General features: G+C 39.8%; 1 protein-coding gene across 1 annotated transcript in view; it reads left to right on the top strand.

Annotated features, from left to right (window-relative positions):
* The first annotated feature begins 593 nt into the window (after positions 1-593).
* The window catches only part of NAA35 (N-alpha-acetyltransferase 35, NatC auxiliary subunit), a 38,476-nt gene continuing 12,095 nt past the window's right edge, over positions 594-26,974 (top strand). Inside the window, exons 1-15 of the mRNA XM_065406203.1 lie at positions 594-727; positions 3,403-3,436; positions 5,198-5,312; positions 7,278-7,352; positions 8,133-8,300; positions 9,147-9,213; positions 10,948-10,991; positions 12,009-12,059; positions 12,622-12,705; positions 14,745-14,859; positions 19,140-19,318; positions 21,286-21,345; positions 23,450-23,556; positions 25,779-25,845; positions 26,360-26,458. Coding sequence (XP_065262275.1) covers positions 604-727; positions 3,403-3,436; positions 5,198-5,312; positions 7,278-7,352; positions 8,133-8,300; positions 9,147-9,213; positions 10,948-10,991; positions 12,009-12,059; positions 12,622-12,705; positions 14,745-14,859; positions 19,140-19,318; positions 21,286-21,345; positions 23,450-23,556; positions 25,779-25,845; positions 26,360-26,458 — 1,389 coding nt within the window. The 5' untranslated portion in view covers positions 594-603. The remainder of the gene's footprint in view (positions 728-3,402; positions 3,437-5,197; positions 5,313-7,277; positions 7,353-8,132; positions 8,301-9,146; positions 9,214-10,947; positions 10,992-12,008; positions 12,060-12,621; positions 12,706-14,744; positions 14,860-19,139; positions 19,319-21,285; positions 21,346-23,449; positions 23,557-25,778; positions 25,846-26,359; positions 26,459-26,974) is intronic.

The raw sequence follows: 26,974 nt of genomic DNA, 5'->3' as shown, positions 1-26,974 counted from the left end.
AATGGGGTGGGGAGGAAACCTACAGGCCTTCTCAGGCACAAGACTAATATTTTAATTAATTCTTTATAGGTTACCTTTTATGACACAGTTTAAAAATAATATTTGAGTCTGAATGTGCTTGCAAGTTACACTAAGATTACTATTACTGCAAGAATGACTTACTTTGTACACCTGACTCTGTTCCGTGTGTAGTCAATTTCACGGATTCTTCTTGTTTGGGGTTTTTCGCATAGCAATGGAAGACAGAGAGAGAGAGAGATTTTTAATACCCCAAATTCCTTTAAGCTTTTTTTAAAATTTGATTGTCTTTCAGGTTATGTAACTTTATTAATGGTTGTCCAGTCGAGGAGTGGTGATATTAACATTTTGCAGTCCTGGTTTTTGAGTTTATATAGTAAAATCTCTTCAGGGGAAATTTTGAAAGACACAACATCCTTTTTAAAGGGGTTGTCAAATTATGGGCTGGTGAATCTTCAGTGTTGCCCTTTCAATTTACATCTGACTAGTTCATTTTTTTCTTTATGCGAGATAAGCATTGGCTCCCATTAAATACTTTCTATAGTTTATTCTTGATCTATGATTTGTATTTATAGGTGCAATATTATGGTTATGAAAGCTTCAGTAGAAGATGATGATTCAGGATGGGAGCTCAATATACCTGACAAGATGGAAAAGGGTAATACAAACTGGATTGATATTACCCAGGAATTTGAAGAGGCCTGTAGAGGTAAGTTGTACTTCTCAGACTCTTAAGGATTCAAATTTTTAAGAAGACCAAACATAATTCTTGAAGTTGCCTTCTAGTCTAAGGCTCCACTCTTGCAATGAGCTCAGTACGGGTAGACTCCATTGACTTTATTGGAAGTATGCAGATTCAGGAGTCTGCCTGTGTCAAGATTATAGTAGGATTGGGGTCCATGAGATTAGCAACCCTCTTCAGAAGATATAAACCTCCTTCCTTGTTTCAGGCTGCTTTCCTCCTTATGGTTTTTCTCATTCTGTTGTTAATCATTTTTTCCCCCATCCTCCTCTTGATGGGAAATCTTGTTTATACATACTGGATCTGCCTCCTGTTTTTCTGGAACTGCCAAATTTATCTAGATTGAACACAGCCCTGTATCCTAGAAATTGACTGTCCAATGCTGATTTTTATTCATTTCTGCACTTGAATCAAAACTGATAAGTTTCTCATGAGAGGTAATACTTTTAGGTTATTGGGAGAAAAATAAATATCTTCAGTTACTGTTAAGATTGCTACTCGGTGTTAATTTGCCTTGTGCATAATTTTTAAACTGACCCTTGTTGCAACATTAAATCAACAATAACTTTCCACCAGTATGTTACACACATTATTTTGCATGCATCATCTGAGGATTTCCTTATACTAATCTACAAGGGGCTCCTCAGATGCTGTCTTAGAGCAATTTTAAGTTCCCTTTGAATTGTTGGAATGGCACGAAGGGGGTGCCTTGGGTGATGGCACTGAGCAGTTGGTGTCACATTTCATGGTAACTGTGCCTGTATTCCCTCTCTTAGTCCACCAAGGGTACTCTCAGCCATCACTTCTCTTGGGAGGAGACCTGTGTCTCTTTCCCTCCTGATTGGGATGTTAGGGGCTGCACAGCTCCCTGATTTACACTGATATATTCCCAGCAAGCCAGACTGCCTAAACAGGACAGCATCGGTGCTTTGCTGTCTCTCCAATGGCTATGAACAGTGTAATTGCCAGCAGTTACAAGTTACCACCAGTTCTTTCTAAGCAAACACATTTATTTTTAAGGTAAAACCATTACAATGAAAACACATTAAAAATAATTGTGAACCTATATGCATGCTAAAAAGCTTACCAGAAGTCACCCCAACTCCACTCTCAGGCTCTAGTAGGTCAGTCTTTGAAAACCCACAACTGGGTTTTCTCCATGATTACAAGTTCATAATGTCTGACTCCTAACCAACAGGTCAGCCTGTTTCTTTATATAGCTCAGGCCTTTGATCTCCACCTCTGGGAACAGATAATCAGCAATCACCCTCTCTTCAGGGTGTATGGGTTTTTGCATAACCCAAGGTAGGAATGTACATTAACCTCTCCTTAGGCGTTTCCATGGAAATGCACTTACTGTCCTCACAGTCCATTTTTGTCTGGCACATTTTCAGTATAGTCCTTTGGACTCCCAGATCTCACATCACATCTGTTCCCTAGAGAGGTTACGTACAATCCCGACCACAATTATATATGAACTTTGCATTTAATGCAATGGATCCCAAAGTTACTTAAACTTAATTCAATAAGGTTTTATGAGGATATTGCAGGAAATTGCCATATCTGTCTTTGGCACTTCCCAGGGGCACCCTGGTTCTGAGGCACCTCGCTACCACCTGTCCTTAGTGTGTGGAAGTCTTGTCTGTGCCTTCTGTAGTTCAGCTCCCTGATTCCATCAGCCTCTGGCAACACAAAGCACTATCCTCCAAGTCTCCACAGGCCTCGCTGTCTCTGTATAGGTTAAACTAGAGCCACGCACCAACCCCCAAGTCCTGCAAGTGTTCCTCTGGAGTGCCCAGCTCCAGTTCCACTGAACATTCACAGAACTGTCAGAATCTATGCTTCCAAAGGAATAGCGTGCACCAGCTTACAAGATTCCCAGCATTTTGAGTTAAGGATGGCTGAGATCCCCTTTTCATAAAATCAGTCTTACTGGCAACCTGTTTTCACAGATTGAAAGATGCCAGAATACCTCTCTGCTCCCACAGATAGACCAGACCTTTGACCTTCACCTGAAAACAGGATTTTCCCATCACTCTCGCACTGTTTACCTCTTCTTGTTAGTTTCCTTCTGGAGTCTCTGCCAGATCTTCATTAGCATTTGCCTCTGTGTGCTAATAGATTTCTACTGTGAGATACACAATGGTTCACCAGGGAGATGTCGTCTCCTATCTCCTGTCTGGAGAGGTTTGTCTCTAGGCACACTACCTTCGAGTATCCTGCCTTTAGCTGCAAGGCCTAGAGACATGATTTTCAACATATATACCTAAGTCCTCTTGTTTTTTCTATACATATTTCTCACAATGATTATGATGACCTGTGTGATATAGGCTTTCATTAGCAACCTTACATGATGTTCTTTTGGTGAATCCAGGGGACCCATCTATCCCTGTGTCCTCTGCCAGTTGCATTAGGAGATCTTTGGGTCATGCTGTCACATTTGGTATTATATTTTGCCTTCAGCATCATAATATACATCCAAAGGTAGAGCAACAATGCATGCCTTTCTTCTGTATCTTGTTCTTCTTTTGTAGTGTAAAGCCTGTTTAGCCAGTCGAGCAAGCTGTTTGGTTAAATATCCGTGATGAGCTGCTTTAGAGTTATATCCAAATTAATGATTTGTCCTGTTGTGTTCCTTTTAGAATTGAAGTTGGGAGAACTGCTTCATGACAAGCTGTGAGTATGCCACAGGGATATAATTTTTGAGATGGGAGTAATATGTATTGGTATTTAGTGACCAACAAGATACTTTGCCTTTCTGATTTTGTCCTTATATGCTGTCTTTTTGTACTTGTCCTTTTTGTAGGTGTACTTTTTGATTTTCTGGTCATTAAAGAGCTCCTGATGGAGCCATATTGGCCTCTTACTAGTCTTCCTATTTTTCCTTTGCATTAGAATAGTTTGCAGTTGTGCCTTTAATATTGTCTCCTTGAGAAACTGAAAGCTCTTCTGAAGTACTCCTTCCCTTAGATTTTCTTCCCATGGACCTTACTTAGCAATTCTGAGTTTGTTAAAGTCTGATTTTTTTTTTTTTAAGTTGTCTTTATTCTGCTGCTCTCACTCCTTTGTTTCCTTAGAATAATGAAATCTATCATTTAAAATGTCACTGTCATTTTAGGATAAATAATGGGTAATATATAGTGTAAGGATGACAGGAATAAGGTTTGGATTCAGCAAAGCACTTGAACATGTTCTTAGAGTCCATTGATGTCAAAATCACTTCCATGAAACTGTTTTAACCATCTGAGTATTTTTAACTTGTCAGAAAAATATTTTTCAGGTGTTAATGCCATGTTAACAAAGATAACATTATTAGTAAAATGTATATCAGATGCTTCAAAAATAATATTTTTGTACAAAAATTATATATCAAATCATTAAAGTCAGTAGGAATTAAGCACATGCTTAAATGCCTTCCTGAATAAGGACAGGTTTCAGAGTAGCAGCCGTGTTAGTCTGTATCCGCAAAAAGAACAGGAGTACTTGTGGCACCTTAGAGACTAACCAATTTATTAGAGCATAAGCTTTCATGGGCTACAACCCACTTCTTCGGATGCATCCGAAGAAGTGGGTTGTAGCCCACGAAAGCTTATGCTCTAATAAATTGGTTAGTCTCTAAGGTGCCACAAGTACTCCTGTTCTTTTTCCTGAATAAGGATGCTTTCGTGAATCAGCCTACATTTTGCAGCAGTATTTTGTGTGGCTTCTACTTTCTGAACGCTGTGCACCAGGCTTGCTGAGTAGGTTATATGCCAAAGTCGAGGCCTTGTCTGTTGTTTTCCATACACCAGCTTTAACCTGAATGTTATCTTACGCATTTATTAGCTGTATGAACCATTATGACAGCAACAGATTATAGTGTTAGAAACTGGATTGTTTCTGCATGATTTTTATAAAACTGTTTAAAAACAAAACTGAGGCTTAAAACATGAGTTCTGTATTTCTTGTTTGTTGGGGTGAAAACGTAAATGTTTTCTCTGGTTGTGGCATAATCAAGACCAGTTTGTTTTAGTTAAAATCAGTTAAAGCTATCCGATATGCATAATTTTTGGTCTCTGAGAGGACGATATGTTTGTGTGTGTGTGTGTGTAAAGATACATACACATAGGCACAGATACTTAGTAATTTGATATTTGGCTAAAGAAGTACTCTTCAGTTTAAAATAAAGCCCAGGATTTTCAAGAGGACTTGAGACTCCATAAAAATTGGGTACTTACAAGGTTGCTGAGGTTGGGCACCTAACATCACTAGTTACTCTTGACAGTCTTTGCCAGTGTGTTGACAAATGGCAAGCTCAAAACACATCACTTGTCAGTGTCTCGGTATTTAGTAGTTTTTGATACTGATGCCTGATGATAGTGTGTGGAAATCCATTGCTTTGTGCAAATTAAATGATTGTAGACTTAGTGTTTGTTTGCTTTTCATTGTTGTCCTTAGTTTTGGTCTTTTTGAAGCCATGTCTGCTATTGAAATGATGGATCCCAAGATGGATGCTGGCATGATTGGAAACCAAGTTAATCGAAAGGTTCTTAACTTTGAGCAAGCTATCAAGGTTGGTGTCCCTTCCTTCCTTCCTTTTCTCCTTTTTATTGGCTGTTAATGCGTTTAAAAAAAAAAAAGGCAGAGTTTTAATAAATCATAGCTATAATTAACTTCAACAATCACTTTAGTGACCTATGTAAACTGAATATTTCAGCATTTAATAGAGAACTTGTATTATGATATTTTCCCTTCAGATATTTTCAGAAGAAATAACATGCTTTAGAATTTGAAGCCCTATTCATCTACAGAATAAGTACAATACGGATAACTGCAATATAAGTTTCCCCATGCTTCCCAAATGTATGCTTCTGAGATGAAGATTTATTAGATTATCTAGTCCTTTCTGCTGAAAGGATATTTCAGTCTCCTTGTCCATTCAGTACTTGGTCTCTCTACTGATATTGTAAATTGACACTGGATTTGATAATGTGGATTCCTGTTCACTAGGAACTGGACAGAGGCCAAGTAATTTAACAAAGGCCATGGAGCAGCAGTCTGATGATGATCTTTCACTACTGATGTCCTCAAATTGAACTGATGAAGTAAAATTGAAAGATTCTGCATCCATCTTGAGGTATCCAGTCACCATAGATAAGAAACACAAACATTTTGAAAGAGTCAAAAGAGAAGCATCTCTAAGAATACCTTCTTGATTTTTTCAAAACATGGATTTGGGTGCATTGAACAAATGGCTTCCTAACTGGTAAGGTATCCTCTTTTAGGCTTTGATCCTGCAGTCTGTGGCGCTCTCTGCAGGCATTTGCACACATGAAGTTTCTTGTAAGACTGGACCTTGGTTATTAATCCAGTGTTTGCATCTATGGTACATATTTTTGAATGTTAGTTTAACCAGTTTTATAACTTTTACAGGCTGCTTAATGATGCTAGAATGAAACTGCTGAGATATATTTGTCTATTTCTACCTATCAGTGTTAGTTTTTGTAATGTGCTCATCACCATGGTATCTACTGCAAAAATATTCAGAATTCCAAAGGTGTGGTTACCACAGTCATGAATAGGGCCCTACCAAATTCACAGTCCATTTTTGTAAATTTCATGGTCATAGTATTTTAAAAATCTTGAATTTCATTATTTCAGATGTTTAAATCTCAAATTTCACAGAGTTGTAACAAAGCATGAATATTTATTGAAAAATGGCAAAATACAAATGTAAAACCCTTAAGTCAGCATTTCTGAAACTGGGGGTCCTGACCCAAAAGGGGATTGCAAAACTATTGTGTGTGTGTGTGTGTGGGGGGGTCATGGTATTGCCACCGTTACTTCTGAATTGCCTTCAGAACTGGGTAGCTGGAGGACAGCAGCTGCTGGATGGGTGCCGAGCTCTGAAGGCAACATCGCCACCAGGAGCAGCACAGCCTTCAGAGCTGGATTCCCAGCCAGCAGCCGCTGTTCTCCGGCCACCCAGCTCTGAAGGCAGTGCCAACAGCAGCAGTAGCGCAGAAGTAAGGGTGGCAATACCATACTATGCAACACTTACTTCTGTGCTGCTGCTGGCAGTGGCACTGCATTCAGACCTGGGTGCCTGGCCAGCAGCTGCCTCTGTCTGGCCACCCAGCTCTGAAGGCAGCACAGAAGTAAGGGTGGCAATACTTTGGCCCCTTTACAATAGGCTTGAGACCCCCTTTTGGGTCGGGAGCCCCAGTTTGAGAAACGCAGTGTACATGTGTATATACTTTTACCCTATAGTATAAAAGAGTACACAAAAGACCAGATTTCACGGGGGGAGACCAGATTTCACGGTCCGTGACCTGTTTTTCATGGCTGTGAATTTGGTAGGCCCTAGTCATGAAGCTGATTAGCAAAATCAACCAAATACAAATATCGTAGTCGATGAACTTTTAAAATTAAATTAATATTGTATTCTTTAAAATTCCCTTTCTGCTGTCCAAAGAATGACATATCTATTGTTTGTATAATCTATCACTTTCACGTTTTTTTTTTCTTTTTCTTTAAGGATGGCATCATTAAAATTAAAGATCTATCTTTACCTCAGCTGATAGGGATAATGGATACTTGTTTTTGCTGCTTGGTAAGAATTTGCTCCTTTTAATGCTGTTTTAATACTTTCAAAACCGGAGTTTAAGTGATTATGAAAAAGATGTAGGTTTCCTTGGTAAGGAAGGATTTTAGGTAAATTGATCCATTGAGCAGACACATATTTACATACTGTATGTTTAAATTTCCTGTAACAATTAGTAGTTGGAGTGATACAACTGGTGCTGATACAGTTAGTAGTTGGAGTTCAGTAATCAGGGTCTCAAGAAACCTTGTGCTCTAAAAGACCCATTAGTTTAAAAAAAAAAAAATCTGAGTTTCATGTTATACCAGGTGGTCGTGGAAAGGAAGCTATGTTTAGACTTGAAATTGTAGATTACTAATATATTTTAGCAGCAAACTACAATTGTGACTACTTGTGTAATGGAACATTAGAGGAATACATGTATAGTATGTAATTCATGTCCAGTGACAAGCTTACTTCCATACTCCTTGGACTAGGAGCTTTGTAGAGGTAGCTTGTTCAACTTTGTAGAGGTAGGTTGTTACTTGTTCAAGTAAGGTGGTGCATAATACTCTAGTTTGTGTCCCCTTTCCTTTCTTTGGTCCCACATCTTTACCTCCCTAGCCAACAAATGAAGAGATGTTGATGGGTGTCAGATATCCTCATTTGGTCCTTTTTGCTGGATGGAAGGTTGGCACGTTATGGAGTCTCTTTGAGGACTGATTTAGACAGGATAAAATAGAAAAGGAATGGGAATATTAAAAAAATGCAGACTCAGAAATAAAGTATGTACTTTTATTTTCTTTCTAGATAACATGGTTGGAAGGTCATTCCTTGGCACAAACAGTGTTTACTTGCCTATATATACATAATCCAGACTTCATAGAAGATCCTGCCATGAAGGCTTTTGCTCTGGGGATCCTAAAAATCTGTGATATTGCCAGAGAAAAAGTAAATAAAGCTGCAGTTTTTGAAGAGGTATGTTTCAGTATGACCTGTGATTACAATATGTATAGCACCATACTTATACATGGTGCTTTACAGAAATAAAAAAATGACTTGAAGAGTGAAGTTTGACTACATTATTATAGAATGGTCTGGGAGAGAGGTTAGTTTTCTTGAACAAAATATCACTGGTCACCTAATTTCTCTTAAACTTTTTCTTGAATTCATTATTTGCTTTCTATTTTGTAGAATACATGAGTGAGCAAATAAGAATGCTTTTATTCATAAACAGCCTATATATGAACAGAAAAGATGGCATAGGTCAGTAGAAAATTATTAATGCGGGGATGGAGATAGGTCTTATTGCCTGCTATTGAAACCAGGTGTATTTGATCATTAGGATTTTTTGTTTAGCTTTGAATTTTCTGGCCAGGATAAAGAGGCAATGTGCTACACTCCGCACCCTTCCTCTCTGCCCTCCCCTTCCCCAGTATTGTACTAGGAGTCAGGAGATCTTGTCCTCTTCTCTGCTCTGTGATTATTTTCCAATCTGTTAATGGCTTTAATACTTCTTTTTAAAGTGCTTTGAGATTTATGGATGGAAAGTACTATTGAAGAATATTATTGTTAATATAATATATAAAAAACTGAACTAGCTTGTAGGAATCTGTACTACAAATATTAAACCAGCCTCCTGAAGTTCCGATTGGTTGCTGTGTAAGACTATACCTGCAATTTTGCATTGGGTGCAGAAATTTAGAAAAACGTGTAAAGTGTAGTTATTGCTGCTGTATGTTATTGTATGTAGTTATTGCTGCTAAGTGTAATTATTATTGCTGTTTTTGGTGAAAGCACCTAATTGTTCCATTTCACATTTAGGAAGATTTTCAGTCCATGACCTATGGGTTTAAAATGGCTAATAGTGTGACAGATCTTCGAGTTACAGGTAAAATTCAGAACTTTGGGGAAGAAGAAAAGTCCTGACATTTTCGTGCTTTCAGTTCAGAGATCCATTTTAAAATGTGAATAAAATATGAGCCATTTCCATTATTACGTACATTATTTTCTTCCCATATATTCTGGTCAGAAATTTTCAATATGCATAATTAAAATTTAAAAAATGCTTGAACTGGAATCTTCTAATTTGTCTTGTTTGTAAAATCTGATTGTGATTAACGTAAATAAATTTTGAATGAAAAATGGTGAGTTAGTTGTAAAGCTGTGGGCATTTAATGTCAGAATTTTGCATGTATGTGCATTATTTTTGCTGTTCTTTCAGTTGGCCTATATGTAGAGCAGGGGTTCTCAAACTTCATTGCACCGCAACCACCTTCTGACAACAAAGTTACTATATGACGGGGGGAGGAGAGGAGAGGGAGAGGGATGGAGCCAAGCTTCGCTGCCCCAGGTGGGGGGAGAGGAGACCAGAGCCAAAGCCCTGCCACCCTGGGTGGAGGTGGAGGTGGAGCTGAAGCTGTGGTGGTGGCTGAAGCTGAAGCCATGGGTCCCAGCAAGACTAATGTCCCAGCGAGACCACTTTGTGGTCCCAACCAACAGTTTGAGAACCGTTGATATAGAGAGATTGAGAAAATTTAAGGCATTAGGAAAACTTCTTAGTTTCGGAGCAGTCTGAAAACTCTGAGATGCCTAGAATTTAAGATTGGCTGAGTTCCAGATTTAACCTTTGTCAAGCGAAATAGCTTCATGTTATGTTGCAAAGCTCCATTTGTAAAGAAACATTCTTAATCACAACAAATAAATAATTTTCATGTACGGAACTAGCTTTAATGCAGTGGTAAGGTTGAGAAGTCAAACTCTTGTTTTGACAGTAACTTAAGTGGAAATTAAAACTCTTAAGAGAACATTAGTCTTCTCCAAACGTGCAAAGTTATTTAGTTAACGTCTAACAAACAGACATTGTGGAAATACACAGTTAATATCACCCAATCTCAATTGTGCATCTGCTCCCTCCTAACTTCCGTGCACGTGTGTTGTACCGTAGTTAAGGGGAGACTTTTGGAGTTTGAAACCTGCAGCTCTGAACATCTTAAATCCTTCATTTACATAGGGGTTTTTTGTACACTTGTAGATCTCTGGAGTTCACGAATTTTTTTTTTTCTGTAAATATTTCCAGCCTCTGAATGCCTCTGATGTATATGTTACCTAACTGTTGGTCCAGTTCCTAAAAAAATACATATTCTTAGACACGGTAGCGATGTGTTAAATTTTGCGATTTGACAACAGTGATTTCTGAAATTGCATTTGCTTTTGGCAAATTGTCCTCTGTGTGGTCCAAAAAATTAGACACTGAGAGGAAAGGTAGAGAGAGTTTCTTCTTTGGAACAGCTGGAGACAGAGAATGGGTAGGTTCAGATTTGTCAAACATTTATTAGTCAGAGACTGATACAAAAGATGGAGCCATGGGTTCAGGAACAGCACTTTAATAAGCATTCTAGCATCATCCCCTTAACAGCTGAGGGTAGGAGTTAGACTTCTCGCAGGTAGCTAGCCCTTGATGTCACCAGTAGGGCTTCTTTGGTGGTGACCTTTGGCCAATAGGTGCTTTAAATATTTCAGATTTTGAATTAAGCTCACAACTCTCCTCACCCTCTATGTTGCATGTGTGCATCTGAGTTTAATCAGAATAATAGATTGTTTTTTAAAAATGTGACTTTTCCAGGTATGCTAAAAGATGTAGAAGATGACATGCAACGAAGAGTAAAGGTAGTTTTTCTTTAGCTTCCTACTTTTTTCTGTTATATGTTAAATAGACTTCAAATAATATGGTTTCCTTTTAGACAAGTTATGTAAACATATTACTAATATTTAAGGAACATTAGTTCCCCCACCCCCCAGTAATAGTCCTCTGGAGGAGAATTGAATTTTTTTTTGTATGCCCGTTTTTGCTTAAGACACTATCAGACTGTCTACAGCAGGATTCAGAATGTTGTTAGCTAGTACAGACAAGGTTTGTAGGTTTTCAAGTAGGAATAGAAAGGATAGTCTGGTGAAGGAGGTCTGGTGTACTAGACTGGACTCAGACTTGGTAACTTAGGCCTGGTCCACACTACCCCCCCACTTCGGACTAAGGTACGCAAATTCAGCTACGTTAATAACGTAGCTGAATTTGAAGTACCTTAGTCCGAATTTACCGCGGGTCCAGACGCGGCAGGCAGGCTCCCCCGTCGATGCCGCGTACTCCTCTCGCTGAGCTGGAGTACCGGCGTCGACGGCGAGCACTTCCGGGATCGATCCGGGATCGATTTATCGCGTCTAGACAAGACGTGATAAATCGATCCCAGAACACCGATTACCTCCGGGTCCGACGGCAGGCAAGTGTAGACGTACCCCTGGATTTAATTCCTGTTTCAGCTACAAAATTACTGTGTGACTGTAGAAAGTCACTCAGTCTATCCTGTGCCTCAGTTTGCTAGCTGTGAATGGGGGGATACTGTTTCTCTACTCATGGAAGGGAGGGATGTCCGGATAGGCTCTATTAATGATTGTGGATTGCTCAGATCATATGGCGATATGGGTCATATAAATACCTATAAAGATAGTTACAAGTCAATTTGAGATGCCTTCTAACCTCAGATTAGAATTGATGTTAATCTTACCTGATATCAGAAATATCCAAACAAATTTAATGTTTTTACCTCTATATCGAAGTTATTTTCTAAACAATGGCATCACTTTTGCAATTTTATTAATACGTTGTGTTTCGAACTCCTTCAATTTTAGAGCACTCGAAGTCGACAAGGAGAAGAGAGAGATCCAGAAGTTGAACTTGAAGTAATGAACTTTTTACAATTTTTTGGTGGACTGTATGAAATAGTTCATATTACTTAGATGAATGTTTTCAATAACTAATTTCTAGAATTTTTCCTAAAATAGGAAAACATGTTTTAACATAGATCGTCAAGACAATAAGGAAGAATTCACTTCGCTGTAATAGCTGCATGGTTATTACTTTTGTGGTAGCACTTAAAACGTTAAGTTTGAATGAATGGTACCAGCTTAAGAAGTAGCTGTCCAACCAAACTTCCTGGTCTCTCACAAGGTGTGTTTGTGTTTTTCTCTTCTGTTGGAAGGATGTTGGAGACTATTGGTGCCATAATGTCATCAGTTCACTACTTCAGAAACAGAAATTAGTTTGAAGATAAGTAGGCCAAAAAAGTTGTAAATAGAGTTGGAAAGCAGATACTATCTATTTTGAGAGTAGAAAGTATGTCGATAAGAGCAGTTTATAAAATCTTGTTTTTAATTAAATAAATGCTAAATCTTTGTTTGTTTGAAGGGTTGGCACTGTTTTGGTACTTTTTTCTCATTTTTGGTACTTTTTATTTTGTTGTAGCATCAGCAGTGCTTAGCAGTATTCAGCAGAGTGAAGTTTACCCGTGTACTACTGACAGTTCTTATTGCCTTCACCAAAAAAGAGGTACAAATACTCAATATTTCTGCACTTACTCTGTGATCCTGTGAAATGTTTGGGGTTTTTTTTTGTTTGTTTTCATTTTGGAGGGCAAACAATTGTCCTAGAGAATCTCTTACTCCAGTAGCTCACCTCCCTGCAGCATCAACTTGGGGGCATGGGTGAACTCTGAAGAGTAGCAGCCCGCTTTCCACCAGCACCAATATGTTCCTCACTTAGTTCTTAGGAAGTTATAGGGTCTTGCACAGAAATATGTTGTTGATCAGGTAATAACAAAACAAACCAACCAACCTATTGATGAACCTGGAAAATTCTCTTTAAGCAAATGGAACTTGAAAGATAGGGTTTCCAGGAGGACTGTCATTAACAGGGGACTAGCAATAATTTTTGTGGGGGAAATCATGATGGATTTTCCCTTTTTGAGGTTCTGAATTTCTATCCAGGCTTCACTGGTGGTTGGGAGAGGAAGGGGTCAGGGCTGTACACCAGTCTACCGGCTCATGAGCATGAGATTTCCATGGGGTGGATTGGGGGTGGGATGGAAAATGGCCCTTTTTAGGGCTGAGAGATAGTATTGGGGTAGGCTGGATGAGACTAAGAGTTGTTTTTATTTCCCTCAGATTTGTCTGTTTTTGTTGCTTTGTACAGCGGAGGGAGGTAACTAGCTCTTACAGGCTGTCCTGGAGTTCCCTGCTTAAGTACTTACCTGCAGGAGCTACACCCTGAACAGCATAAAAGGGCCTTAAACTCAGTGAAAATCAGGTGCAAGTATTTTAGATGCAGAGGAGGATAGAGCACTTATGGAGGAAATTGCACTCTGAATTTAATTAGCGGCAGTATAAATAATAGCGTTAGCTCTTATGTCAGGGCTGAGATAGATAGATGTGTTTGTGTTCCACAACCAGATCCTGATCTTCAGAACTGTTATGGGTGACTGCTCACAAACTGGGCCATTCATTTACGTGTGGTCAAATATTTCTCACTTTAAATTCTCCATTTAGTTCATGATCAAAATTGATTGATTGCATTTGTGATCTGCTTTGCAGCCTGTAGCAGCTCTGTGTTAAGGCATTGTGCCAAGTATTAGAGGAGTAGCTGTGTTAGTCTGTATCCACAAAACCAACGAGGAGTCCGGTGGCACCTTAAAGACTAAGGGCATAAGCTTTTGTGGGGGAAAAACTCACTTCTTGAGATGCATGGAGTGAAAATTACAGTGGGTTTTAGCCCACGAAAGCTTATGCCCAAATAAATCTGTTAGTCTTTAAGGTGCCACCGGACTCCTCGTTGTTGTTAAGGCAGAGCTACAGAAAGTGGATATTTATCTTGCACTGTTTTTTATTAATATCAGTTTCTGGCCTGGTTAAGTTTTTATCAGACTATTTTTCTGTCTGTTGAGTTTTTATAAATCTCTTCTAAAACAGCATATTTAAATTTTACCTGTAATACTTATTTTGCATCAAGGACAGTTAACCTAGATTTTTAAAACTGAACATTTATGTTCCCAGCAAGCAGTTTAAACACATGCTCAATAATACTAATAAAATAGGTGCAGATCTAAAATATCAGAATGTTGTGTATTTCAGTAGATTATAAATCATTACCTTCTAATCAGCAATTTGGCATCAGGATTTTCTAACATTTTGAAGCAATTTTATGGTACTTAAGCATCCATTAACATAGAACATTTAAGGACTCCTTATTTTCTAATGAGAGGGATATATTTCCACCAAGAGAAACTATCTCTGTTGCAAGAGTGCTTCCCTTATAAACTGACAAAACTCAGAAGGTAGAGAATTTGCTTCTGACACATACTAGCTTATCACTGAAGTCTAACTGATTAAGGGTTATCTAGAGGTTGTACAAGCGATACATTGGACAGATGCATTAAAACCTATTGGATCAAAAATGTAGTGTGTTCTATTAAAAAAAAAAAAAAAAAAAAAATCCCATATATCTGGGTTCCAATTCTTGGGAAGGTTACAGAATTTGCTTTCGTACAGACTTAGGTCATGAAGCATGTGAAAATGTTTTGTTATATTTTCCAGACAAGTGCAGTTGCAGAAGCTCAGAAGCTAATGACTCAAGCAGCTGACCTGCTTTCTGCCATCCACAACTCATTGCATCATGGTATCCAGGCTCAGAATGATACTACAAAAGGAGGTAAGCATCAGGGTTAGTAGTTCTCTCCTGCCTGGAACATAGTGTCCTTGTGATAGGCTGGGCCTTCTCTAGGGCCACGCTCAAGCAGTTTCAGAGTCTCTTCCCCATCCAAAGTCCGTTCCTGCTTGGTACCCATACTGCAGCCTTTCCATGTACTCTGGCGTTCCTGTAAAAATCTGGTTTGTTTATAAGGTGGTCTGGCATGGCTGGACCCTGGGTGGAGATTTATTTTCAACCCCTGCCCTGCGGTGACGAGGCTTTTCCTGGGTCTAAGTCCTTGTGGGCAGCGAATTCTTGTCAGCTGTTTTTTTCTCTCAGCGGCTCTGTACCAAGAATCAGCTATTTCTGAGGCACTGCTAACTATCAGAGAATCCTAGAAATGTAGGACTGGAAGGGACCTCAATAGGTCATCTACTCCAGTCCCCTGCACTGTGGCAGGAGGACTAAGTATTATCTAGGCCATTCCTGACAGCTGTTTGTCTAACCTATTCTTAAAAACCTCCAATGATGGAGATTCCACGACCTCCATAGATAATTTGTTCCAGTGCTTAAATATCCTTACAGTTAGGAAGTTTTCCTAACGTCTAACCTACATCTCCCTTGCTGCAATTTATGCCCATTACTTCTTGTCCTGTTTTCAGTGGTTAAGGAGAACCATTTATCATCCTCTTCTTTATAACAACCTTTTATGTAGTTGAAGACAGTTATCATGTCCCCCCTCAGTCTTCTCTTCTCTTCTCCAAACTAAACTAACTCTATTTTTTCAATCTTCCCTCATAGGTCATGTTTTCTAGACCTTTAATAATTGTTGTTGCTCTTCTCTGGGCTTTCTCCAATTTGTCCACATCTTTCCTGAAATGTGGCACCCAGAACTGGACACACTACTCCAGCTGAAGCCTTATCAGGTTACATAAGAAGTCTGGCAGAATTAGGAACTGAACCCAGATTCTCAGGTGTCCAAGCACATGCCTTGACCACAAGACTAGACCTTCCTACTTCTTTTGTAGCACAACTAAATAATTACCTGAGGGATCACCTCCCTCCCTTGTCAGATAAGATGGATCCTCTTTGTTATGAAAGAGATGGCAGTGGATTGTGGCATGGCATTCTCTATGAGGGTTCAGAGACTCTGGAACTAGCTCCTCCTGTTCCAAAATAGCTAAATTTCCTTTCAGAGAGACAAGATGGGTGAGGTAATAGCTTTTACACAGCTACAGCTACACAACAAATTTCCTTTCGGGTGTGCTGCAAAGGACATCTCTTTGGGTTTTTGGAGAGGATTGAGTGTTTGCTTCCCAAAAGGAGGACAAAGTAGAAAGGAGTTTTTATAGTGGCTGGCTGGCTGAGATCCTGTTTGAATTTCTATTTTAATACTGCTGGAATTTTGTTGTACTACAAAGAATGAGTTAGGGTGCCTAGAGCCCATAAGTGTGTTTATTATTTAAATAAATGACTATATTAAATAAATCTCTGATGGAAATTTATCCAGGCCAAAATGCTGTTTAAAAAAAATAATAAAAGGGTGGGGGGAGGCAGCATAGTATAAATTTGCCTTTTTGGTAGCTTTGGCTTAATACAAGAGCTCAACACAGATCTGCTGCCAAGCAAGTCCATACCAATTTTTATTTTTCAAGAGAGAGAGGAAGATAACAGTTTAAACTGTCACTAAACAAAATATCATTATGTTGATCCCTTCTAATTCGTTATAATTCAGGGTGCTTAAGTAGCCAAATTGTATGGCTATTTATTCCTTGGCAGAGACAGATATTCTAATAACTACAATAGCACCAGTACTAAGTAAGAAGACCTCTCTTGATTTAATGTTGGGTTGGGGAGAAATGCTGGAATCCATATAGGGTGTTCATAAAATTGCAGGAAAAAACATTTTACATTTTTAATGTGTAGAAAATAAGGATTGCCATTAGTAAGGTTTTAAATATCCGCTGTTTGATAAATTATTTTTTCTGACGCAATTCTTAATGGATATATTTTTAAATGATGTTTCTGTTTGTGTGACAATAAGAGAAATTCACTATAGAGAGTCTTAGGCTATGTCTACACTAATGTGGTAAGTTGACCTACGCTACGCAACTCCAACTATGTGAATAACGTAGCTGGAGTCGACGTACCTTAGGTCGAGTTACCGCGGGGTCTACACCGCGGAGAAATCAACGGGAGAAACTCTCCTGTCGACTTGCCTTACTCTTCTCATCAGGGGTAGAGTACAGGGGTCGACTGGAGAGCGATCTGCTGTCGATTTGGCGGGTCTTCACTAGATCCGCTAAATCGACCGCCAGTGGATCAATCTCAGAACGTCGATCCCAGCCGTAGTGTAGACCTGCAGTTAGACAGACTTTACCTTAGGAGATATTAGGAAAACTGTAGAAGGAACTTATTTGTAATCCTTGTAAAGCTGAAGAGCCACCTATGGGAATAAAGTAGAAAACAATACAATGATATAAAGTCTTTAAATATCTACACTCACTGCTCTCCTCTTCTAAAAACTTAATCCCTTGATTTTTTTTTTTTTTTTTAAACTTTCATTTGTATAAGTCAATTTAGTTCATGAACTGACTAGCAATTAGTACACTATGGACATGGAAGTATAGGATTCCTCATACTGCCAGACAGCTTTGTCATGGGCAGGGGGGACCATTTGCAAAAGTGAGATGGTAGCATGGATTCCATTTAATACTAAGCCTCACTGCTGAGCCTAATGGAAAAGGGTGCTAGTTGGGTGGTGGTTGATTGTTTTTGTGTGATGTATATTATGTCCAAAAGAAGTGCACTGAGACCAATAACTCATTATGTAAGCCACCAACCAGTCCACAGAGGGTAATGAATGTCAAGCACTACTAATCCTGGTTAAATCTGAGCCAACCATTGAACACAGTTTACGCATACTTCATTATGATATCCAGTAACTGAGACCAAAATCTCTGATCCATGTATTTTCCCCAACTCAGTTGATTAAAAAATAGTGCGTTTTTGTTCCTTCCTGCATGTTATAAGATTATTCTCTTAATTTATTCTAAGCAATTGATTTTTTATTTTTATTTATTTATTTTTTTTTTACATTCATGTTGGCAAGCTGAAACACCTAGAATAGATATCTTGACCATTTACAGCAGACCTGCTTCCCAAAATATGCAATAACTATATATTTTATGTCCTTTGTTTTGCTCCTTTACTCAGTTGTCTATGCAGATGTATACTGTAATTTGAATTCAACTTTAAAAAACAACAACCTCCCTTAGCCATAAAGTAATATTACTTTTCCAGTTCTCTGTTGAATTCTGACAGACGTCTTAGTCAGCTTTCTGAAAAGAGGAAAGGTTTTGAAAACTTGTTTTTGCCTCATGAGAGAAATGTTAATTAAATATTTAGATAATGGGAGGCTTGATCACTTTTTTTTTTTTTTTTTTTTTTACAAACCATGAGATTTGAAGGAGTCTATCGTATGACTCCAGCGTTATAGACACTTGCAAACATTTGCTATTTAGTAATATGAGGAGCAGATTTGCATTTCTGCCAAACGCCACTACTTAGCTTGACATAATACAAAGTAGATGATTAAATGAAGAACGTGAATCATTTGGGTTACATAAAGGCCCTGTTGTGTTCCCCTACCCATGTGAGGACACCCCTCCCTTGTGTAAAGGGATATAGTTGAAATTTTTCTATTTCCTATGGACTATGACAGGGGTTAGCAGATCCAGGAGTGGGCAGACTAATCAGGACCCTAGGATGAGATCATTTTATTAAGTGCACTAAAGGCAGGTCTACACTACCACTTAAGTCGAACTAACTTACGTCACTCCGTGGTGTGAAAAAGACACCCTCCTGAGCGATGCAAGTTACAGCGACCTAAGCACTCTCCACACTGGCACTATGTGCAGCTGCGCCAAGGTAGCGCTTCTAGTGTAGACCTGCCCTAAGATATGGGACGATGTTCAGACTATGCAACTAGCTTGTAGAAAAGTAAGAACTTTTAACTAGTAAACTGCGTTTACTAGTGTGCATTTTTAAATAATGAATCTTATGATAGTTGTAGTAATTGAGTAATTAGTATAGCTAGTAATCTAAATGTAATTGTCAGTTTAATTTACAAGAGAAAATTGTACATTTAATTTTTGGAATAGCTTCCTTTCATAACCAGCATACCTTTGAAGATACTTAATTTGGATAAATGAAGAATGGTTTGTTTTATACTTGGAAGTTTAAAAAAAGTTCAGAAAACCCAAATCACATAAAATCTTTCTTCTGTCTTTTTTTTAAAGATCATCCTATTATGATGGGTTTTGAGCCCCTTGTTAACCAGAGGTTGCTCCCTCCAACTTTTCCTCGATATGCAAAAATAATTAAAAGGGAAGAAATGGTCAACTATTTTTCGAAACTTATAGACAGAATAAAAACTGTATGTGAAGTGGTCAACTTAACTAATTTGCACTGTATACTGGTGAGTGTGAATACTGCTTATTATCTTTATGTAAATAGAGATAAGAGTTTATTATCTAGCTCTTTCAAAAAAGGAATGATTTCATATATATTTTTGATATTGTTCAAAGAACAGGTTGTATGTTTCAAACTTCAGTTTTTCCCTCCTTAGTAATACCCTCTTAGAAGTTTGAAATTACATTTCTTCCTGCTACTTAGTACTTTTAGCAAATATCTTTTTTTTTCCCCTCTCCTATTCCTTTGCTTTCCATATCTTGCTAAAATCATAATTACAGATAATGATGGAGCAGAGTAGGACTAACTAAGTTGTCTTCCTGTTCTAATTGGAAAGAAAGCTGCATCTATGCAGCAGAACACAATGTACTCCTTACAGCAGGGATGGGCAAACTCTTTGGCCTGAGAGCCACATCTGGGTATGGAAATTGTATGGCGGGCCATGAATGCTCACAAAATTGGGGATGGGGTGCGGGAGGAGGTGAGGGCCCCGGCTGGGGGGGCGGGCTCTGGGATGGAGCCAGAAATTAGGAATTCAGGGTGTGGGAGGGGGCTCCGGGCTGGTGCGGGGGGGTGAGGGGTTTGGGATGCAGGAGGATGCTCCAGGCTGGGACCGAGGGGTTTGGAGGGCGGGAGGGGGAATCAGGGCGGGGGGTGAGCTCTCCGTCTGGGGGTGCAGGCTCTGGTGTGGGGCTGTGGATGAGGGGTTTGGGGTACAAGAGGGGGCTCCAGACTGGGATCGAGGGGTTCGGTGGGCGGGAGGGAGATCAGGGCAGGAGGTTGGGGGGGCACAAGGGTGCAGGCTCCGGGCGGTGCTTACCTCAAGCATCTCCCAGAAGCAGCGGCATGTCCCCCCCTCCAGCTCCTATGCGGAGGTGCGGCCAGGCGGCGCTGCGCACTGTCCTGTCCACAGGCGGTGCCCCCACAGCTCCCATTGGCCGGGAACCACGGCCAATGGGAGCTGCGGGGGGCGGGCTTGGTGCAGGAGCAGCATGTGGCACTCCCTGTTTTCCCCTATGCATAGGAGCCAGGGTGGGGGGTGGCGGCACATGCCAGCTGCTTCCCAGGAGCTGTGCGGAGCCACAGCATGCGCGGAGCGGGGCAAGCCACCGACCCCGCTCCCCAGCAGGAGCTTGAGGCCGGATTAAAAGTTCTGGGGGGCTGGATGTGGCCCACGGGCCGTAGTTTGCACACCCCTGCCTTACAGTATTGATGAGGATATTGATTTTTCTTCTGCTTTTTTTATTTCTTGCTAGCAGTGAGTGAGGTTAATACAATTTTTAGAATTCTGATAAGCAATATTCCACCCCGAGTTATGGCATAGATTTAAAAGAAACACTTAACTCCATGGTTAACTCCATCCCTATTCAGAGACTCGCAAAAACATGTTTAACTTTAAGCATAAGTTCTTTCCTGCTTAACAGAGGCTTTCCCAAATTAGGGCCTATAAAAGTTAAGATAGGTTTAAATGTTTGGTCTACATTTTTATTTTCTAACATTTCATTAAATTACAAAAGAGGTATGGTTGCACCGGGCAGAGTTCCAAGAGAAAGAACAAAGATCTTTTTAACATTATAACAACTCTTTGTATTAGACATGCTGTCTGTAATGCTAATAAACTCATCATTTTCATAAAACAGTTAATATTAGTTGAATAGTTAGTCCTATCCTGTCATTTACACAACTCAAGTTGGAGATGACCGTAACAGTTTGATACTGTCTCTTTTTTTATAATTTTATCATACTGTTGGTAGTTGGAAGGAATTTTAATAATCTTCTAGTTTTATTCAATAAGATTTAGGATTTCAACAACTCTTGTATTTTGAGACAAAATCATATATCAACTGCAAAATGTATTGTTTGTTTTTTAAGCTTATTCACACTTTTATTTCATATTAAAGATTTAACTCTTTTTCTTACATTTCAAACTGGTATATTAACCTTGCTTCTCTTTCCATCCTAAATGTAAATTAGGATTTTTTCTGTGAATTTAGCGAGCAATCGCCTTGTGTTCTTTCAAGATCTCTCTTACAGGCAAGTCCTAATTTATAATGAAATGTCTATTACATTTTTATAACCACACTAGAATAAAATAATCACTTACAGTATTGTTGTTTTTAAATGTTCAAATTATATAGTTGATATCAACACAGTCATTAGTATGACAGATGTAAAACAAAAATTGAACTCTTCAGATTTTTATGTATCAAATGTTTTTTATTTTGAATAGCTGACAGTCTAAATACAGTATTTGTTTTTATTTATTGTTGATTAACTTGAGCAAATGTGTTGTGAAGATGGTATAAACACAGAGTTAAATCCACTTCCCTTGCAGTAAGCCAGGAGAGTGCAGACAGTCTTGTAAAGCCTCTCCACCTGCATCATCCCTGTGCAGTCTCAATGTGGGATTTAATTAGTGTAGAGAGCCTCGTGCTCATCCTCCACCCCATGGCTGAATTTTATCCACAGCATATTCCTACTGCTACATCAGCAGCTGAAGGTTGGGAAAGAACTGAATATTTGTAGCCTTTTCACTCCTCAGTGTTCCCTGAAATAATATTGTAAGCTTTATTGACCCAGAGGAAAATACCTTCTTACAGCAGGCTTTGCTTTGAAAAGGGGTATCCAGATAGGGTGACCAGATGTCCCGATTTTATAGGGACAGTCCTGATATTCGGGACTTTTTCGTATATGGACACCTATTACCCACACTTGGTTCCAACTTTTCATACTTGCTGTCTGGTCAACCTATATCCAGATGTCAGAACTTGATTATCTTTGATCCTGGAGCTCATGGGAAAAAAAATTTGTGTTTGGTTTTGGTTTTTTTTTGTGGGAAATTGTGAAATGCTGTTTTTTAAATTTTCCACGGAATATTTTGGTTTTTAAATAAAAAACCAAAAACCTACAAAACTCTAATTGAAAAAAACAAAACTTATTAGACTTAAAATAATCTGTTCTCAAGAAAACAAAAAATGATTATTATTTTTTAACCAAAGACACAAAAATTACCAAAAATGTTTTTCAGTTTTTGGTTTTTCATCAGAAAACTGGAAGATTTTGACCAAAATTAAAATTTTTAATTTTGGTCAAAAAGCCAGTTTTTTGTTGGAAAAACAGTTTGAGAATTTCAGCTAGCTCTAAATGTCAAGCTGGGTGAGGGAAAAGAGAAGGAAGGTTCACCTCACAGTGGCACTAATGTACACCCAAATGAAACATTACTCCTTGCCTAATCTCTGGGTAGGTAAGGAGCATTGTTAGCAGGGCCCCATTTACTGTGTGACACATCAGCGAACATATGCAACAACGACCCCCGGTTAGGGGCGTGGCTGAAAGGAGGCAAGACAGCTATTACAGACCAAAGCAAATGTGAGCAGCTGGGGAGGCTTGCAAGAGGCGCCTGTAACTTGCAAAACTCCTAAACTGCATTGAAGCAGACACCTTCCTCTTATAGAGCTGGGTTGTTGCACAGTGTCATAGCTCCATTCAAGTCATAACTGCACTTGCACCTTACGTCAGCTGAGATTCTGCCTTTCTAAGAGGCAAGTTCCTCAGTTGTGGAGCTCCTAAGGTGCCTACCAGCAGACCCTGCTTCACGTGCACTTTAAGAGATCTGCAGGAGGGGGATGCTGTGGTCATAGAGGAGAAAGTAAAATGGGAATCAGGCAGTGGCATCAGAGGCAAAAGAAAATACAGTAATAGAAGTCACCACAAGGCGCAAGTTCCTTTTCCACACCTCCCCTATTGTCTGCATTTTCTCCTGCCTTCTGGGGCACTGCTTAGCCTCTTCTCTGCCACTCCCCAAAGGATCCTCCCCACTCCCCAAACTTTCAGAACAGAGGACAACTCTGTTATTAGTGCAGCTGTATAATCAGTTTGCATGCTGGGCCTCCATGATTGTAAGCTCAGAGTGAGGTGAGCAGTGCTCACTGCCCCTGTTGCCCCGGGGATGAGGACATGCCCCACTCTTTTGGGTCTCTCGCCTACCAAACCATTTAACTTTTTGTTTAACAGTGTATTTCTCATAAGATTTCTGAAATAATTTAACTACTGTAGTTGCTTTATAAATCAACTATTTTTAAAAAAAGTATATTTCTAAAAATAGATGATTAACTTCAAAAAAATCTTTTCCTTCCAGACTACATTCCTTGTGGATAACAAGAAGGTGTTTGGTACGCATCTCATACAAGATATGGTGAAAGATGCATTAAGATCTTTTGTCAGTCCTCCAGTACTTTCTCCTAAGTAAGTAGAGCAGCCTGGGTTCTGTCTATTTAAGCATCAGTACAAAATATTTCACATGCCTTTCTGTTTAAAAACAAGAACCAAAACCCCAGTTCAGTTAGTTACAACTGATTATATGTTTTTCTATAAGTAGAGACTCTTAATGTTTGTGTTTGAAGAAGTCACTTAAAAATGTCAGTGGTGGTTACAGTGGCAGATTAGCCACTTCGCCAACGGGGCCAGTGCTCAGAGGCCCCGGCCAAATGGGGGGCCCCCAGAAAAATGATAGTGCTCCACCCACCCAGCACTCCTGCTGGGGAGTGGGGTCGGGGCGTGGGGGCTTGCCCTGCTCTGCCTGCCCGGCACTCCTGCTGGGAAGTGGGGGAAGCCCCATGCCCCGACCCTGCTCCCCGGCAGGAGTGCTGGGTGTGGGGGCGGGGACAAGCCCCCATGCTCCAAGGCCATTTCCCCAGCAGGAGCGCTGGGGGCGGGAACGGCAGGAAGAAGGGGTGTGGAGGGGCCCCCACTTGCTCTGGCCCAGGGCCCCACAAACCCCTAATCCACCTCTGGGTGGTTATTATAGTACTCCAGGTTTTCCATGACTTTTGTCCCATATAGATTAGTGTCCTCCAACTCTTTCATTCTGTGTACTATTTTGTAAGAGACCCCCGCTAATGGATATGTTGTCTCCCAACTCCCTAAGTTTGCACTGATTTGTTTCTCAAAATGTTGCATTCTGGGGCTCTCTTATTACACCATACAGTAACTCCAGGGATAGCTCAGTGGTTTGAGCATTGGCCTGCTAAACCCAGGGTTGTGAGTTTAATCCTTGAGGGGGCCATTCCCACACATTAGTTGGGAATTGGTCCTGCTTTGAGCAGAGGGTTGGACTAGATGACCTTCTGAGGTCCCTTCCAACCCTGATATTCTATGATTCTGTGACTCACTCAAAGTCATCCTAGTTAATGTTGTTACGTTGCTGATCATTTAGGGAACATGCTTGTTTAAAGTTGCGCAATGCTCCCTTATAACGTTGTTTGGCAGCCGCCTGCTTTGTCCGCTGCTAGCAGGAAGAGCAGCCTGTTGCAGCTAGCTGGTGGGGGCTTGGAACCAGGGTGGACCGGAAGCCCCTCTATCAGCTCCCCACTCCCCTAAGTTCCCTTCAGCTGTCCCTCCCCCCACAGTCATGTGCTGCTCCTGCCCTCTGCCTTGGAGCTGCTCCTGAGAGCCTCCTGCTTGCTGTGCAGGGGAGGGGGGGGGTTAATGTCAGGGTGTCCCCCTCCCCCTATTCCTGCCCCCCCGCCACCCCTTACCCCTTCTCCATATAGAGCAGGGTGGGGACAGGACAGGGCTCAGGAGGGAGAGAGCTTGCTGGCCGCAGCTGCTGTCTCAACTTCATGATATTTTTAAAGGCAATGTACTGGGGGGGGCAGCATACTTAAAGGGGCAATGCGCATCTCTCTCCCACACACATGGTGTGTGTCTGTCTCTGTCTGCCATGCTGTCTCCCCTCTCTCCATTCGTGCTGCCTTGTAGAATGTGAGGCTACATTAACAACAATGTGTTAACCCTTGAGAGCTCAGCTGAATGCTAGTTCATCATTTAGCAGTAATGCATTCCCTAGGAAATATCCCACCCTCTTCCACCTTCTAACTTCACCACCTCAACCAAGCTTCACAATCATCATTGCTGTGTACAGTATTAAATTGTTTGTTTAAAACTTATACTGTGTGTGTGTGTGTAATATATAATATAGTTTTTTTGTCTGGTGAAAAAAATTTCTTGAAACCTAACCCCTCCCCATTTACATTAATTCTTATGGGGAAATTGGATTTGCTTAACATCGTTTAGCTTAAAGTTGCATTTTTCAGGAACATAACTACAACGTTAAGCGAGTAGTTACTGTAATTGGAAAACCACTGACAGGCTAGAAACCTCTGACTGCTAGAAGCTGGGGACTGGATTTCAGGGGATGTGGATCACTCAATAAATTGCCCTGTTTTGCTCATTCCCTCTAGCATCTGGCACCAGTCACTGTCAGAAGACAAGATACTGGACTAGATGGACCATTGGTCTGACCCAGTATGATGGTCATTCTTAGGTTCTTATGACCTAGGTAGAACTGGCTGCCCTCTTTTTTTCTAACATGGCTAAAGTCAGAATCTCCTCTCTTAATTGGGTAACAGTCAGTATTTAGAGCAATCGTAGTTTCATTTGATATCACTCTGGATATTTCCTTATAGATGTTGTCTATATAACAACCATCAGGCTAAGGACTACATTGATTCTTTTGTGACCCATTGTGTTCGGGTAAGTGTCAATTGTCTTACAAAGACCTTTAATACATATTTAGGCACTGTCAAAGGAATTCAGCACCTTTGAAAATGAGATTGAGATACCTAACTTTAGGCCAGAATTTTTAAACATGGATTCCTAAATTCTTAACCTTTTGAAAACAAACATAATTGTTGCAATTTGCAATCCCAGGACCATCGTATGAGGGACAGGTTTTGTAGTAATTTATAAAATGGGTATAGATCTCTAGTAATGGAAAGTAATTTCATGTAACCCAGCAAACGCATATTGTTTTTCAAAAAGTGTAAATATTTATCCTTCTATCCAGTTTGGAGATGACTGTTTAGTATCTGTGTTTGAAGAGCTTCATGTATTGAAAAACTCAGCACAATGTGAAAATGTATGTAGGCATGAGTCCTTTCACACATCCTGCTTGGTTGCATACTTACTGGGGCTCAATCTGTAAATAAAAATATATTATGTGGGATAACTTTAGGTTTAAAATTCATCAGTAGTTCTTCTATTTCAGCCATTCTGTAGTCTGATTCAAATCCATGGACACAATAGGGCTCGCCAGAGAGATAAACTGGGTCATATTCTTGAGGAATTTGCCACTCTGCAGGATGAGGTAATGTACCAGCCAGGAGGCCAGCAGGCAGATGAAATTGCATCTGTACAAAATGAATGTATAAAATATTAATTGCAAATCTGTGTAACAAACCAGATTTTTTTTCAAGTGTAAAATTTATAAAATACATAGAACTTACATTTACCTCCCTGTCATCCAACATTAAAGAACACATACTCAACTCATCTATGAAACTGTTTCCAAATTGGAGGATCATTCACCATGGTGAGAGGTTGTGTTTCACTTGTAGGAGATGGATTTATTTTTTAAGAGATAATGAAAAACACTACTTTTCCAGGCTTTGCATGTTAAGGGACAGAGCAGAGGAGTGTGGAATAGGAAGATTTTTTTTTGCCTTTGTGGTGGGTCGGTGTTCCATATGGGTGTTTAGTAGAGGGGTTTGTCAGCATTGCTCTTGAGGTGTTTCTTCCTGAGTAAACAGTTTGTTGTTGTGTTCTTTTGTTTAGGACTATGGAGGCTCTCTCAATAGTAGTATTTTTTAAAAAAAAAAATTGA

This window comes from Emys orbicularis, chromosome 6 (assembly GCF_028017835.1).
Source record: "Emys orbicularis isolate rEmyOrb1 chromosome 6, rEmyOrb1.hap1, whole genome shotgun sequence".
Classification (NCBI taxonomy): domain Eukaryota; kingdom Metazoa; phylum Chordata; order Testudines; family Emydidae; genus Emys; species Emys orbicularis.
The sequence above is the reverse complement of the archived record's forward strand: the minus strand, read 5'-3'. Positions and strand labels throughout refer to the sequence as shown.